The sequence below is a fragment of the Ctenopharyngodon idella genome, chromosome 5 (assembly GCF_019924925.1).
Source record: "Ctenopharyngodon idella isolate HZGC_01 chromosome 5, HZGC01, whole genome shotgun sequence".
Classification (NCBI taxonomy): domain Eukaryota; kingdom Metazoa; phylum Chordata; class Actinopteri; order Cypriniformes; family Xenocyprididae; genus Ctenopharyngodon; species Ctenopharyngodon idella.
The window spans coordinates 508134-523907 of record NC_067224.1 but is presented as its reverse complement, the minus strand read 5'-3'; the positions used below and the strand labels follow the sequence as shown (position 1 = coordinate 523907).

The following is a 15774-nucleotide window of genomic DNA, read 5'->3' as shown; positions in this document are numbered from 1 at the left end:
CACATTTATATTCCACGACTATTTTTGCATCTCTCAATTGCATCTCCCCAGAGAGCAATACAAATGCTCATATCTATACACTATATTGCCAAAAGTGTTGGGACATTTGCCTTTACATGCACATATTTATATGTATTGCTACATATATTTGTCCCTAGGGGATGTGCTATGCCATTGCAACCTGAGTTCACCTGTCGTAGAAGTGGCCAGAGATGGGCGGAAACCACTCTAAAGTAATGGAGTCTTGTTCCTGTTCTACTACTTGGGGGGCCATGGGGACTGGAGGGGGCCGGTAGCCGGGTTGCCAGGTTTGGTAGATGAGGTCCAGATAGCAGTGCATGCGAGCCACCTGGTTAAGGGTAAAGGAATCAGTGCAGTCGTCATCTGGGGAAAAATGGAGTGCAAGTTCAGTTATTTTGCATGTAAAGGCATTCCTGTCGAAAAGATATAAAGAAAATATTAATCGAAATAAAGAGTGAAATAAACCTTTTCAATATATATACTGTGCAAAAATAATTCCTATACATTTTTACATAGACCCTCAGGTAGTCAGTGAAGAGTCTGTTTGAGATTAAATGTGAGACATGTGATGTGACGTGATGTGTTAAAATAAAACAAAAAACATCAAGGCAAATATCAATTAATTTTATGTCTTTTACAATCAAGATCAAAGTCTTCAACTATGCAAAAAGCATGAAAATATTGTTTAACAGTGTGTATTTAGCATCACTAGTATGGTACTTCAGTGGCTCAAGTCTTTTCTTATAGGCAGATCTTTTAAAGTTTCCAGGAGAGAAGGTCACATTACTGGGGTGCCTCAAGGTTCAGTGCTGGGTCCCCTCCTTTTCTCGACATACACAAGCTTACGGAGCATGAAGACACATGACTCCTATCACCGCTATGCAAATGATTCACAGTTCACCTGCCGTTCCAACCTGACAGCCCTACCCTCTCAGCTTGCCTTTTTTAGGCAAGATCTTTCTGATTATTCAAAAAGCATAAAAGCGCTATTTTTTTTTAGTGACCATATCTAAAATGCAAACACAATGGAGAAATTGTGTGTGGTTCAAAATGTATGGATGCCTTGTAGTCTCTACAAGGCGTCTATATTGCGCGTATCTCAGAAATCCCATTTAGCCAAGAGTAAAATACTAAAATACAATATAAATTTTTTCTACTTTTGATAATGTCTGTTAATGTTTTAAGCCTTACGTTCTCGTCAGGCAGGCTACAAGCATGAGGTGAGACAGGCGTGAAGTTTCTGACCAATAACTGTTGTCAGATTTAAGCGGAACCTTTTACTAGGTTTTAATTTATATATATATATAAAATTATAGCAATATTTCTATTTGTTTACTATTTGGCTTTGTGATTCACTTAGTAAAAGATAGATTTAGAAAGGAGAGTTTCCATGTATATGTTCTTACCTGCGTAGCTCATGTAATTATTAAAAGGCGTGTGAACAAAGTTGCGGTTGCCACAGGTTTCGTTGCCAGGCTCAGGGTCCCTGCAGTGCTTGTATTTGGGTGTGGGGTTGGTGTCTGCGCACAGATCTCCGGTTTCCAGCGAGGGCTCTGTCTCTAAACACGCGTCGTTGCAGGACTCGATCTCCGAGATGCCCCTGAACACATGGTACAGTCCCAGACTGTGACCGATCTCATGGATCATGGTATGAGTGTGGCCAAATGTACCGTAGAAAGACGGATTTAGAACTATACCACCTATGAAAAGAGAAGAAACAGAGTGTAAACCCTGATGTGCTTGTACTTAAATATTAATGATTGTTTCTTGTCACTTGTTGTAGATAAGTAGTTTATACTATGTGGTTTGAAATACTAATGTATTTATGCCAAACAAACTTAAATATGGTTGTATGTTATGCAAATGACATCCCTAGAAATGTTAGACCGACAGATGACAGCACTGCTGTCAACTTTTCTTTGTAGATGAAACTACATTGCACAGGAGCAGATTTTGTTTTTGTAGAAAAATGAAGTTATAAAGAGCTAATCCGAATTAGTGGAATGAAGGTGTGCATTTACACTGTCAACCAGATCCAGTGGCATCTGGTACAGATCATATATTGTTGGAAGATCTGATATTTTGAAATCTGATTTGAATCTCTTTCACATTTGTTTCTCATATGTTTAATCAATCTGTGAAGTAATATAACAATCTAGTCAGTTCAGTCAAAATAAGAGTCTAGTTACAGAAATCATACAGCTGGGTTTCTCAAAAGCACTGTGAGCTGCCAGTGGTTCTACGATCTACTTAGGCTTACGATGCTTTTGAGAAACGCAGCCCTGATCATTGATCATAGCAAAAGTAAGATGTTTTCTCCTCTTCCTTTGCAATCATATGCAGTGTTCTGATGTTTTGTTGACCACTAACAATATTTTAAAAGCACTGACATGCAATAAAACTAAATGTTTGGTCGTGTTCATATTCAGTACTTAGACAGCACTCTAATTGCTTTGTACAAGTAATTGTAATCAGGCAGGACAAAAAGAGTGTCAAAAGATCATGGCTGCGTTTCCCAAAGCTGATCGTAGAGACAATTGGTGGCAATGATTCTACAATCAACTTTTGGGAAACGCAGCCCTGAACTGTGTCTTGCAGCTGAAATGTACTTGAATACTTTTCATAGCTATCATTGTTTACTCAACTTTCATTGTTTATTTATGTCTTTGAATCATTTACTCAAAGCCTCTATTAAAAAAAAATCAATCAGTTGCCCCATGATGAGCAAACGGGGAGTTTTGAGAATATGAAGCACCGAAATGGTATGGATTGTGATTTTCAGCATTAAATGACCGCAGGAACGCAATTCAAACTCTTGACCTGGACTGTGCTCATGCAGTAATTTCTCAGTACCTAAATGTGTCAGTGCCTCCTTGTCCCATGGCCATGTAGCAACTCCAGCCAGGTCTTCATCTGAGGAATTGGCGAAGAAGATATTGAGGTGCGTTGAACCGTCCAGCTTGAGGATCTCTTTTAGCTCCTTCACATCCAGATAGGCCCTGGAGCCAAAGATGGAGATAATTTATTTGGTTGATGCATCCATTTCTTATTTGACACTCATTATGACACACCCATGAATCTACATGTCCCTCACTGCAAAGTGACTGGAAGATTTGTTCTATAGAGGATGAAAGAGGATTGCTACTCCTTTGGAGTAAGATGAGAAGCTACATCAAAGCATTCCCTGCTGAAAAAGAAAAAAATCCCAGCATGAATTCCATGCTGGTCCAGGTTGGTTTATGCTGGTCTAGATGGTGGAGCAGCATAGTCATGATGTTCTCAAGCAAAACTGAGCTGGTGTAGCTGGTTCACCAGCACTCCCACTTCCCATGCTGGGGACCAGAAACCAGCAACCAGCATTCCATGCTGGTCCCATAATGCAAAACAAACAAACAAACAAAAAACACATAACTTATGATGGATTTTTCAGCAGGGATACCATGAGTTTCTGTCTATCTGTTCTAATGTATGAAGTATATTGATGAGTTGTTGCTACGAGAGTGATTACCACAATAAAGATTCCAGTTTGCGTAATGCTGAGCTTTTAATTGAGACACCACGAATCCTTAATGATATTCAAGACTCATTTTAGAAAAAGCAAATCTTGGCCTTTAGCTATAAAAGTTTAATTTATTAGAGTATCACTTTAATTATCACTACATTGCAAATTCTATGCTTGCAAGAGCAATCAGCACCAAGTTTCGTTCTTTCATTAGCACTCTCTCTACTGCGCCAGAGGAAAAGCTGTACAGCAACTGTTAACATCGCTCTCAAGAATCCATTACAACCTTGTTCTCTGTTTCCCCAGTCTGGTCCGCATTAACGTTTTAGCAGCAAGCTAGGAGACCAAAGCAGGTGTGCGCATGTAAGTGTCTTTCCAGAGACAGGTGCTTTTATGAGCGTGTAGCTCCTTTAACTCAATGTGCTAAGAGCTTGTTTTACACCAGAGCACTCCATTAGGGCAAAACCATTAAGGTCCGTTATGTTTATGGGCTTCATCGGCACTTAGAGTTCACACGACTGTAAAGCACCTGATGAAGGACCTCCCTGAGGTGACCCATGTGACAACTCAGGAAACCCCATTCATCAATGAACCCAACACACACAACAGCCAAGGGGGAAGCATGGATGTCGAGACAGAGGCAAATGATAATGTAGTATCACCTTTCACCTGTGACTAATCTTTGGACCAAAGCCATGACAGACATTTTTCTTATTGCACATCAACAACATGCCCAAAAAGGACAGCCATCCAAAGCCAGGGATGAATTAATGCATACAGCATGTGTACATGGTGAGGATTCACACAAGTGTTTGACTTTTGGCTTAGGGTTAACCACAACTGTGTCTAAAATTTTTGTCCTGCGACCGTCAGATCTGATCAGTGATCTTGTGAAGGTAAAAACACAAATCTCTCTCTACAGACAGGCTGTTTGCTTGCAATAACAATCTGGCACTGTATACATTCTTCAAAAAGCATGAAGAAATAACTTAAAACACGTGCCTAAAACATGTAAGACGACATAAGCAGATACCATTCACATTTTTCAGAGTCTCCAACCCGATGTCTCCCGTTAGCTAGATTTCCAAACAAGCAAAGTGGTAACAGGCTCCGGGTCTACAAAAATAAACCTCCGACCACACAGCCATTGTTGTGCCACGCATGTAGCGCAGTGTTCATCCAGAATTCCACAATTAAGAAGGAATGTTGATGAATGTTTGCGGTGCAGCCATCGGCCTGTCTCCCTAGACGTCCCATAATCAAAACAAAATAAACAACCACTTGGGGTGCTTATCTGGAAATTCTTCTTCTGTTCTCACTCTAATCTTTCTAAACCATCTTTCATCCATCAGTTGCAATATTTCCATTGAAAGCTCAGGTTTGGCCAACTGCTGATTTCTGTTACTGGATTGGATATCCAGTAATAAACAGTCACTTGATGATTGCGATGGGATAATATTTGGGAAAAACCACCTGCGTGTTTTTCGTGACTGATGTCACCTCATAGCCCGCACACAGAGTCATTTGAAGAGCTTCAGGAATACCACTGGATGCGTTTCTGCGGCCTGGAAAGCCTTCAAAATGGCTAATAGAAAACATTGCTTTTCCTTGAAAGAGAACCCTAATTAAGGCGTGATGAAATTCAAGGACAATCCTGGAATATTGGGATGAATCACACAGATCAAAACAAAGATGTAAAAAGGTTGTTTTCACTTATCAATTCATTCACAATTTTCTCACAACACGGACTGTTTAAACTTTCTCCACGAAGCTGCGTGCACTTCTGTAAACAAACGTTTATGACTACAATTTGAAAACAAATTTGTTGCTTGGAGACCACTCTAAACAAGAAAATCTTGGTTTTTACTTTGAGGTCCATCCAACTAAAATAAAAGCCACTAAAAAAAACACTTCTTAAGGCAACAAATCCTCCCTCAAACAAATCTCATAGCTTTGGATTACTACGGGTCTTTGGGCTATACATGTTTTTCGAAACAAATGAACACTGCTACCATTCACATAGAGCAAAAGTTAAACCAGACCATATCCATCCTGGTGGAATTGTAAACATGTTGTGCTTTCTATCCCGTGGCCTCAGGTACTCAGACTTAGAAATCTAATTTCCTTTTACTCGTTTTTTCTTTTGGCGAAAACACTGGTGTTTAAAACGTTGAGCAAATCATTGTACAGCAGACAAAATCCCTGATAAAAGCTTTTTTTTTTTTTTTTTTTTTTTCTGAAGTGCTCATGAAGAGCTAGAAAAGAACTGTAATAAATGAAGTGTTGTGAGAGACCGTAATAATCCACAATTGCCTTTGCAGATTACTTAGAGCAGTGCTTCCCAAACCTGTCCTGGCCCTCACTACTGCACATTCATAGATGTCTCCCTCATCTAACACACCTGATTCAACTCATTAGTAGAGACTTAAAGACTTGAACTGGGTGGGACTTGATCTGGGTGTGGGGGTCTCCAGGACAGGTTTGAAAAGCACTGGCTTAGAGCAGCGGTAGCCAACCCGGCCTACCTTCCTGCACACTTCAGTTCCAACCCTGTTCCAACACACCTGGCTAATCCTGAAGACCTTTATTAGCAGGTTTGGGTGTGTTTGATTAGGGTTGGAGCCAAACTCTGCAAGATGGTAGCCCTCCAGGTGCAGGGTGGGTTACTCCTGACCTAGAGAGACATGGCCACTAATCATACATGCTCTCCCTTTCAATACATTTTTAATGCTACCGAAGTGTTGAGATTGATCTGGAGATTTGGAAGAAATGTTTAGCTCCATAAATCCATACCAAGAGGAAGCAGTGGTATGAATCTGTAATCCCCCATTTTGCTCTTTTCCAGGGTCGTCCAGTCTTGCTCCTGGTAGGCCACCTTCCAGCAGAGCTGAACTCTAGGCCAATTAAACACACCTGAACCAGCTTATCAAGGTCTTCAGGATCTCTAGAAACTTCCGGGCAGGTGTGTTGGACCTAAACTCTGCAGGAAAGTGGCCCTACTGGAACCAGACTGGACATCGAATAAACTGCCATTTTTTCAGGATTGTTTATAGCAATACACTAAAGATAAAAAAGACCTAAAACTGGCAAATGTGAAGCCAAGCCGCTAGGAAAGTTGCCCTTGACTAGAAGTGAAGCTTGTGTAGGCCACCTGACCCGACCGTAATCTGTCCCTAAGATGAAGTCATTCATGAAATTTATGATGCAGTTGTTTATAATACCTTAATGCCTACTTATCCATGTTTAGCATGTAACTGAAGCACCCAAAGAAAACTGACACAAACATAGGGAGCAATCATCACAAACGAAGGACTTGAAATAAAATAAAAGACTTTGAAATAAATGTAAAATAAAAGCCCTTTATCTGCCCTCTTCTTCACTCACCCCAACAAGCTGAAATCTTTCTGACAAAATAATTTGTGCAGCTTGCTAGACAGAGTGGCTACTGATCTTAAACTCTTACCTTAAATGAGAAGCTGGATTGAAGCAGGTCTTGGTCACATCGGTGATGGTAGGATTACAGCAATCTCCATTATCGTAACCATAGTTCTCACAGTTGCACTCTGGATCGCAGATGCCATTCCCTTGTTTATGTTCAGGACATCGCGTCCGGGGCTTGCAGTAACCGGCGTCAAAGCCAGTCAGGGTGTGGTTGCATTCAGGGTCACAATCCTCATCACCCACCTTGCTGATGTCACAGTTGGCGAGCACCAGACGGTTATACAAAGAGGAATTGCTCACGTTGTGCACAGTCAACTCCCAGGTGATGTTGTACATGCTAAAGGCTTCATTCAGATGCTGATGCTGCAGGTGAATCTGTTGATCTGTCACTGTGGGTTTGCGCTGAAAGTCGTCAAACACGTTCACAACACGGTATCGCACTGTTTTGGGGCGACGGAAGCTCCAGAAATGATTGTAGTTGCGCACCACTTCTGTGTTATCGCACACCGTCTGTCCGCAGGCTGGAGGCTCCAGAGTGGTGTCCAAAGACCATAACCCGGCACGAGGACCCTCATCAGGTATCGGGAAGCTGCCATCCTTCACTGCCAGCCATTTGCGCGCCGGGTGTTCAAAGGTCTCACGGATCACCAGGTCAACCAGGTCCTCAGGGTCCTCTTGTCCATGCATGTCCCTCATGATTTGCCTCTGAGACAGAGCCTGTCGCCACAAACCGACCCGTTCCACAGAGCCTCTGTAGTTATGATTCAAGGCATTTCCACCCACCATCAGCACCTTGAGTTTTAGATCAGATCAGATCATTACATTTATCTGTTAACTTGTATTTTCATACAGTATGTGCATTATGTAAGATCTGACAGCTTTTCAAAGGTGAAGAGTGTAACTTTTTGTCTAATAAAATAATTTCTCCTATTCCAGTATGTGGAGAGCTCTGTAAGTTATCCTTGGTAGGTTGATTTCCCCTAGTGCACATTAGGGGCTTTCGCACCGGGTAGTTCTAGGAACTAGCTACCAGGGCGGTTCCCCGAGAACTAATTCCTCCCCCGGGCCATGTTCCTGGATGCATTTGCACCGGAAACAGGAACTCTGAAGCGACCGACAGCAGCGTCTTTAAGCGCGACATTTACAAATGCTAAAAACCCGTGGATGGAGGATGCCGTGATCGGAGCTGATCGGGTTTCATGATGATGGAGATGGAATGTAAACGCATAATTTATGCGACTAAAAGAGCAAAAAGTGGGGCTAAGAGATGAAATCTCCTATGACAACTTTCAGTATTACATATCATCAAGGCGGAGAAAAAGAACGCAATCCTGCAGACAACTAGTAAATTCTGCTATTGCCATTTTCCATGTTCGTGAAGTAAATATGTTTACATGGATTTTTAAAAATGCCGGGTGCTGGTATGCGTTTGACCAATCAACATACACTTACTTCACTGATAGTTCCTATAGTGCTGCTTTAGACCCTACTGTGAAGTAGGAGCTAATTTAGTTTCCCCAAAGGGAGTTCCTAAAACTGAAATTGTTCCTAGTTCTTGCGGTGCGAACACGGCAAAATCTGAGTACTTCAGCCAATAGTTCTAGGAACTATGAAAAGGTTCCTCCCGTGCAAAAGCCCCTCTAGTGCTGCTATTGGTAAAATTTGCTGGAATGGCAACAAAGGCTCATTGGGAAAAACTTGCTTCTTCCTATATTCCTATAACTCACTGCAGTTGACAGCAATTTCCAGCTGAAATGAACACTATAGTGGCAGTAAAACACCAACACCTTTTCACACAAATTATGATTACAGGGGCAGATTATTGATTAATAAAGACTTATTTTCACATGGTCTCTTGCACAATACTGTGCAATGACCTCAAAATACTCACCATAGTGCATGATTTGTACAATCTGAAGTTTGCATCACATGACCAGCTATGGTTTTCAGATGTAGTAAACTTGCTCAGAAGCTCACCTGGTACAGCATTGCACTTGTGATGTGGAATGCTTGGGTACGAGTCCTGTTAAACTTGATAAAAGAGCTCAAAAACGTGCAGAAGCAAACTGATATGGCACGGTTGCTTCAGAAAATGTGTTTTTTATCTCACGTTCACTTTTCTTAAAGGGATAGTTCACCAAAAAATGAAAATTCTGTCATCATTTACTCACCCTCAAGTTGTTCCAAACCTGTATGAATTTCTATCTTCTGCTGAACACAAAAGAAGATATTTTGAAGAATGTGGGAAACCAAACAGTTGATGGGCCACATTGACTTAAATAGTATGAGGGGGGAAAATACTATGGAAGTCAATGGGGTTCATCGACTGTTTGGTTAAAGAAATTCATACAGGTTTGGAACAAGTTGAGGGTGAGTAAATGATGACAGAATTTTCATTTTTGGGTGAACTATCCCTTTAACACTATTGGTTATGTTACACTGTTTTCGAAAACTACAGAGTATTAAGTTTTTTGTGCTACTCATTGGACATTTTATTTCCAAACAGCCGAAATAAGTACAACAACCAACGTAATAAACATCTGTTTCGGATAAAACTGAATGTGCATTTAGTGCAACTGGACTCATTGAAAACGTCACAAAACGTGCAAGAAGCAAAGTAATATTTTGCAGAAATGTTGCCATAGGCACATATTTTCCAATGAGCCTGGTTTGCAATTCAGGGCAGAAGAAGTTTTTGGGAAACCTATCTGAAAAAACATTTATATTTCTGCAGTTCTGTTTGTTTCACCTAGAGAAACAGAAATTACACACTTCACCTTTAACTAATAACAAACATGTATACTTATACTTACTAAAAAAATGGTTGTGTGTGATTCTCCAAGATATTGTGCAAAAAGTTAAACCCTGAAAGGCTGAAAGAATTAAACTTACCTTACACTTTTTAGTAAGGGGGCTGAAGACGTCACCTGACTGTTCCCTGCTAACAGCAGTCTGAGCACCATTGACATATAACTTCATATAGAGGCCATCGTAAGTCACAGCTACATGGGCCCAGCGGCTGGGCAAGTAGCGGGCGTTCGAGTGAATGGAGGTAACTTTGTGTGCTCGATCCGTCTTAAGGGAGAAGAAGAAACGCGGGTCACGGTTTCCCTGCTCACTCACAGATTTAATTCCCATCAGCCATCCACGATCACTGGAGGCATAGAAGCATTTGTCGAAGAGACCTATGGTTGAGAATGCACAAGAACAAATGCGTCAGGAGGGAAATACAATTGCAACCAGTCAGGAAACAATACTGCAACATTTTCTTTGAGGAGGAAGGGATAGGATTTGGAAATTACATATAGGCGGCATTGAACAATGCACCCAACAACAAGAATTTGTATTTTGTACAATGTAGGCTGTTGCTGTTCTTGGGCCAGTCCAATCAGTGAGAAAAGATCAGGGGGAAGCATTAGGGGGAAATGCATTAGCAGTACAGCATGTTAACTTTGTCAAGCCATGTTTTGATCATCTTGAAACATAAACGTCCTTCCTTTGGTGTCACCTAACCGGTCATGCTTGCAGTGTATCTCCGATCAGATCTGCTGTGTAAGTCAATTTGTATCTCATCATTATGGAAGATCAGTGTCAGCTAAGCACTTTTTTCTTGCTCTCACATCAATCTAACGTGTTGAACGCTCTCTTGAACCAGGTGGACGGTGTTAATCATCTGATAAAAAAGTCAACATAAGGTTTTGATAAAATCAAGACAATGTGGTTTTTCCTGTACGCTTTCCAAAGTTAAACCTCAACAATCTAAACAAGCTAGATCTTCTGTCCAATCTGCTGTCCGTCTCGAGTTCTTCTTCAACTGCCAAGTCATGACTGTAAATAATGTTCATGGTCTATAGCGCACTCGTCCAAATCTACCATCCATCCTGCAGACACAAACTCAGCGCTGTTCAGGGTGCTGAATTTACTGGCGTTAGGTAGAGCTGATGTTTCCTATGTCAAATGCTGTCAAACACGTTCAAATCATCAGCCTCTTTCCACACGCTTCAATCGTCTGCATTATGGAATGAAAACATGACTCGAAAAACAAAACAAGACAAAAACAACATTAAGTCTCGACATTAAGGCTAACGCTGACTGAAAACAACAACAAGAACAACGACTGCTGAAAATAAGCACTGGCCTCCCTCAAAACAACTGCCTTATGTCTTCATTCTCAGAGGCATTAATTAGATTTAAAAGATTAAGCATGAGTACATAAGCCATAGTCTTTTTCTTGTTTTGTTTTTCTTCTGCTTTTTATTATCCCAACACAACAGATATTCACTGACAAGGCTCCTTCACATACCTTGAAAAATGTCAATATTTTAAAGGAATTTGTTAGGTAGCAGCCCTCTCTATCTAAGAGTACAAAACCTACAGAAAAATGCATACTTACATCACACCCAAAAATAATTCTATATAGAGTCAAAACATCATTGCGCGTGGATTTATGATATCCATATTTAATTCCATCCACATTAGGGTCCAAAATCTAAAACCTTTCTGTTTGTTTATCATTACTTTTTTTTTTTTTTTTTATTTAATTCATTCATTCATTCAAGTTTAATTTATGGTATGTTCCTCTTTTCGCCATACTCTCTTAAATAATGATAATTCTGTCATCATTTACTCACCATTTCCAACCTGTATGACTTACTTTCTTCTGTGGAACGCAAAAGAAGATATTTAAAAAGAAAAGGTTGGTAACCAAATAGTAAAAGTTAAAATGATGACAGAATTTTCATTTGTGGGTGAAATATCCCTTTAATAGGCTCAAAACATGTTCAAATCCATGTTATGACAGCACGATTTGAAAACGTTCCAATTAAAGCAAGTCTTGTGCAGAATCAAGGAAATCTGACCTTCTGAACAAAAACATCTCACATGATCAATGTCATAAATATGCTTGTTTTATTAGTGACTGTTGAAATTAGAGAAAATTGTGCATCTTCATTTATACTCTGAGAAAAGTCTGTAAAAATACAGCTCAGGTGTTAATAGGAAGGATTTTCTTTTTGTATTGATTTGTCACAGGTGTTTTACCCCTACTTTAAATGACACGTTGCATTAGGGTTAAAGGTAATTACTTAATTATCTGTTTTTCTACAGATAATTTCTTAAGGTGATGATACACGGAGCAACTTTTTGAGCAATGTTGCCGGGCAGTTTTGTCGAGCAATAACGCTTGGGCACTTTCCCATTGGGAATGAGCAACAAATTTCGATCTAAAGTATCCAGACAGAAATTTGCTGCCTATTCTCAAAGGGAAAGTGCCCAAGCAACATTGCTCAAAAAGTTGCCCCGTGTGTAATCACCTTTACGGTGTGTAGGCTAATGTCATAACTTGAAAAAACCTTGTTTACAAAAATATTGAATGTGATGTCAGACTTTTGTATTAATTTTGATTATGTCACAGTACAGCATCATCATGCATGCATTTATGGATCGGATGCACGCGTGTGTGGGAGATTTTATACAGTTTATACAGGCATTCAGTCAAACGCAAACCCACTGCAAGCCTGAAACAGATGATGTCATCTCAGTGTGGGCGCGCTGACATCAGATCCCCCGCGTAAATCAGAGATGCCCGCTGCCGCATCACTAGTGGATTCTCACTCTGGTCTTTCCAGTCGTGCGTGACTGCGTTAGAAAAACACACCTCTAGCAGCCAGTATGTTTTTTCTGCTCATGACTTTCAGAAAAAGACTGCCCTAGTGTTGTGTCTTTCACGCTCTCTGTCGGCAGAAGGCGGAATCGAAAGCGATGCTGTAATGCTTACTCACTGAAAAACCAACGTCAACGTACAGAACTGTTGTGGTGTTTGCAAACTTAGAATTGTGCTTTCTGCAGGTACTGGAGGAGAATGCAATGCAATGCAATGCGATTTGGTAACGCGTGTAGCCGATGCGCGCACTTCAGACTTCTGCGCGCACTTTTCTCATGTGTTTCCCTCCGAGCTGAATGGAGGTGGGGGGATTTGGGGTCTTTCAGGGATTCGAGGGTCGTGCGTGTAAACCCGGTGCCTCTTCAAACGCGCAAAGACGCGCGCGCGCGCGCGCTCTCAGATCTCAAAAGCTTTTGGATAGGCTACACCAATGAAGGCATAATTTTCCCTGTCAAGTTGGCTAATATTAGAAACGAGTTTAAGTCTTGGCGTTGACGTGATTACTGGAACTGATTGATTGATCGATCTAGATGTTATCTGGAAGTTATGCACTTAATACTGTCAAAGCCACATTCACATGCATTACTCTTCCAGCAACATTCAAACTCACGTAAAATGCATAAATCTGTTCCTACCAGCTATAACGGTAGGGGAACGCTGCCCACCCTCCGCTTTGACCCACATCTGGAGGGTGAAATTGCCCTTTGGTATCTCCACGCCGGGCTTGAGTCTCAGCTGGTCCCCTCTGCCCGTAAAATAAACGGCTTTCCCCCGAGAGGAGCTCGCATCCTCCGCTGGAGAGGAGCGGCCGCGCTGGCGGGGGAGCCGGCGGTCCTGCGCCGGCAAGGAGCGCTTGCCCCGAGGCAGCCGGGTGGCACAAGCCCCCGGGAAGACCGCTTTGGCTTCTCTGATCTTCACCAGCTCGCGTTTGGATCGGGTCTTTCTCAGGACCGTCCCGCAGTCTGATCCCACACACAGGACGAGCAGGATGGCGAGACACTGGAGAAAAGTCCAAACTTTCATTTTATCCAAAACTAGAGAGATGATGATGGCGATGGGTATGATAATGTCCCAGAGAAATGCGCACGGACGCACTCTTCCTCTCCAAAGTCCTTCCACTTGTTATTGTTGTTTTTTGTTTTGTTTTCCTCTTCTTTTGTCAAAGACGAAAATGTTCCAGACAGACAAATCAATAAAGCTCTTAACACGAGCTGGAGTTTGTCTTTTTCCTGACGAGATCGAGGCTTAATTCATTGATTCGATCAGTAAGAGCTTCATTCACACTCGGTGCACTTCTGTCTTTCTCTACTCGCAAAACAATGTTTAAGAACAATTCGTGAAGGCAGAACACGTCCAAACATGACGGGCTGTCATATCTGAGGATGGAGCACATTCAGATGCTCTTTGTGCTGAAGTTGCCTTGGCGTCAGAAGTTGAAGTGAATGAGGTGGTCTGCAGGAGGTCCGGAGGTGTCCAGAGCATCGCGGATCCTCATGTGTGCTGTGAGCTCTGGTGGGGATCCTTCAGTCTTTTAAGAGTGAGAATGTGGTGGAAGCAGACCAGCCCATGTTTCTGTCCTACACGAGTTTTTCTCCTTCCGATCCTCCTCTCGTGTTGTGCTGAAGTCACAGGTAAAGCTCTGACGGCAGGAGCATTTTCACACATACGCTCCTCCAAGTGTTGGATAGTGTTCCAGAGTTGGGAAGGGGTGTGTGTGTGTGTGTGTGTGTGTGTGTGTGTGTGTGCGTGTGCGTGTGTGTGTGAGAGAGAGTATCCCTCTAGTGGCTACAATTTAAACCATTTCATTCATTTGAAAGTTTTCGCAGCACAGAAGAGTCGCACTGGATCAGTTGTTACAGTTGTTGTACACTCTAAAAATGTTGGGTTAAAAACAACCCAAGTTGGGTTGAAAATTGACAAACCCTGTGGTTGGGTTAAATGTTTGCCCAACCTGCTGGGTAGTTTTATTTAACCCAACTATTGTTCAAAATTTACTGTATTGCTTGCTTAAAATTAACCCAAAGTATGATGGAAATGAACATTTAGTAATGTGTTTGAGTATTAATTAATGAATATTAATAAATAAATAATAATAAAAAAATAAATAATAATAATAACAATATTAATTAATTTCAAATATATTTTGGGTTGATTTTAAGCCAGCCATATAGTAATTTTTAAACAACAGTTGAGTTAAATAAAACTGACCAGCAGGTTGGGCAAACATTTAACCCAACTGCTGGGTTAAAACAACTGGGTTTGTCAATTTTCAACCCAACTTGGGTTGTTTTTAATCCAGCAAAAAAAACAGTGTTTTTTTAGAGTGTTTTTTGTTTTTGCGATTTATTTATGTTTTAAGCTGTATTTTAACACATCCAATGTGTTGTTTTAACCCAGCGATTAGGCTGTTTTAACCCAGCCAATGTGTTGTTTTAACCCAGCGATTACGCTGTTTTAACCCAGCGATCGGGTTGTTTTAACCCAGCGATCGGGTTGTTTTAACCCAGTGATTGGGCTGTTTTAACCCAGTGATTAGGTTGTTTTAACCCAGCCAATGTGTTGTTTTAACCCAGCGATCGGGTTGTTTTAACCCAGCGATTGGGCTGTTTTAACCCAGCGATTGGGTTGTTTTAACCCAGCGATCGGGCTGTTTTAACCCAGCGAATGGGTGGTTTTAACCCAGCGATTGGGCTGTTTTAATCCAGTGATTAGGTTGTTTTAACCCAGCGATTGGGCTGTTTTAACCCAGCGATTGGGCTGTTTTAACCCAGCGATCGGGCTGTTTTAACCCAGCGATCGGGTTGTTTTAACCCAGCGATTGGGCTGTTTTAACCCAGCGATTGGGTTGTTTTAACCCAGCGATCGGGCTGTTTTAACTCAGCGATCGGGCTGTTTTAACTCAGCGATCGGGTTGTTTTAACCTAGCGAATAAGTTGTTTAAACCCAGCGATTGACTGTTTTAACCCAGCGATCGGGTTGTTTTAACCCAGCGATTGGGCTGTTTTAACCCAGTGATTAAGTTGTTTTAACCCAGCCAATGTGTTGTTTTAACCCAGCGATCGGGTTGTTTTAACCCAGCGATTGGGCTGTTTTAACCCAGCGATTGGGCTGTTTTAACCCAGCGAATGGGTGGTTTTAACCCAGCGAT

General features: G+C 41.4%; 1 protein-coding gene across 2 annotated transcripts in view; it reads right to left on the bottom strand.

Moving 5' to 3' along the window:
- pappaa (pregnancy-associated plasma protein A, pappalysin 1a) overlaps positions 1-14379 on the bottom strand; it is a 105883-nt gene extending 91504 nt beyond the window's left edge. For both annotated transcript variants that reach the window (XM_051894404.1, XM_051894405.1), the window contains exons 1-6: positions 13262-14379; positions 9857-10149; positions 6987-7756; positions 2875-3020; positions 1428-1721; positions 192-384 (exon numbers count right to left, since the gene is read on the bottom strand). In XM_051894404.1, the coding sequence (XP_051750364.1) occupies positions 192-384; positions 1428-1721; positions 2875-3020; positions 6987-7756; positions 9857-10149; positions 13262-13649 (2084 nt within the window). In that variant the 5' untranslated portion in view covers positions 13650-14379. The remainder of the gene's footprint in view (positions 1-191; positions 385-1427; positions 1722-2874; positions 3021-6986; positions 7757-9856; positions 10150-13261) is intronic.
- Between the last annotated feature and the right edge of the window lie 1395 nt (positions 14380-15774).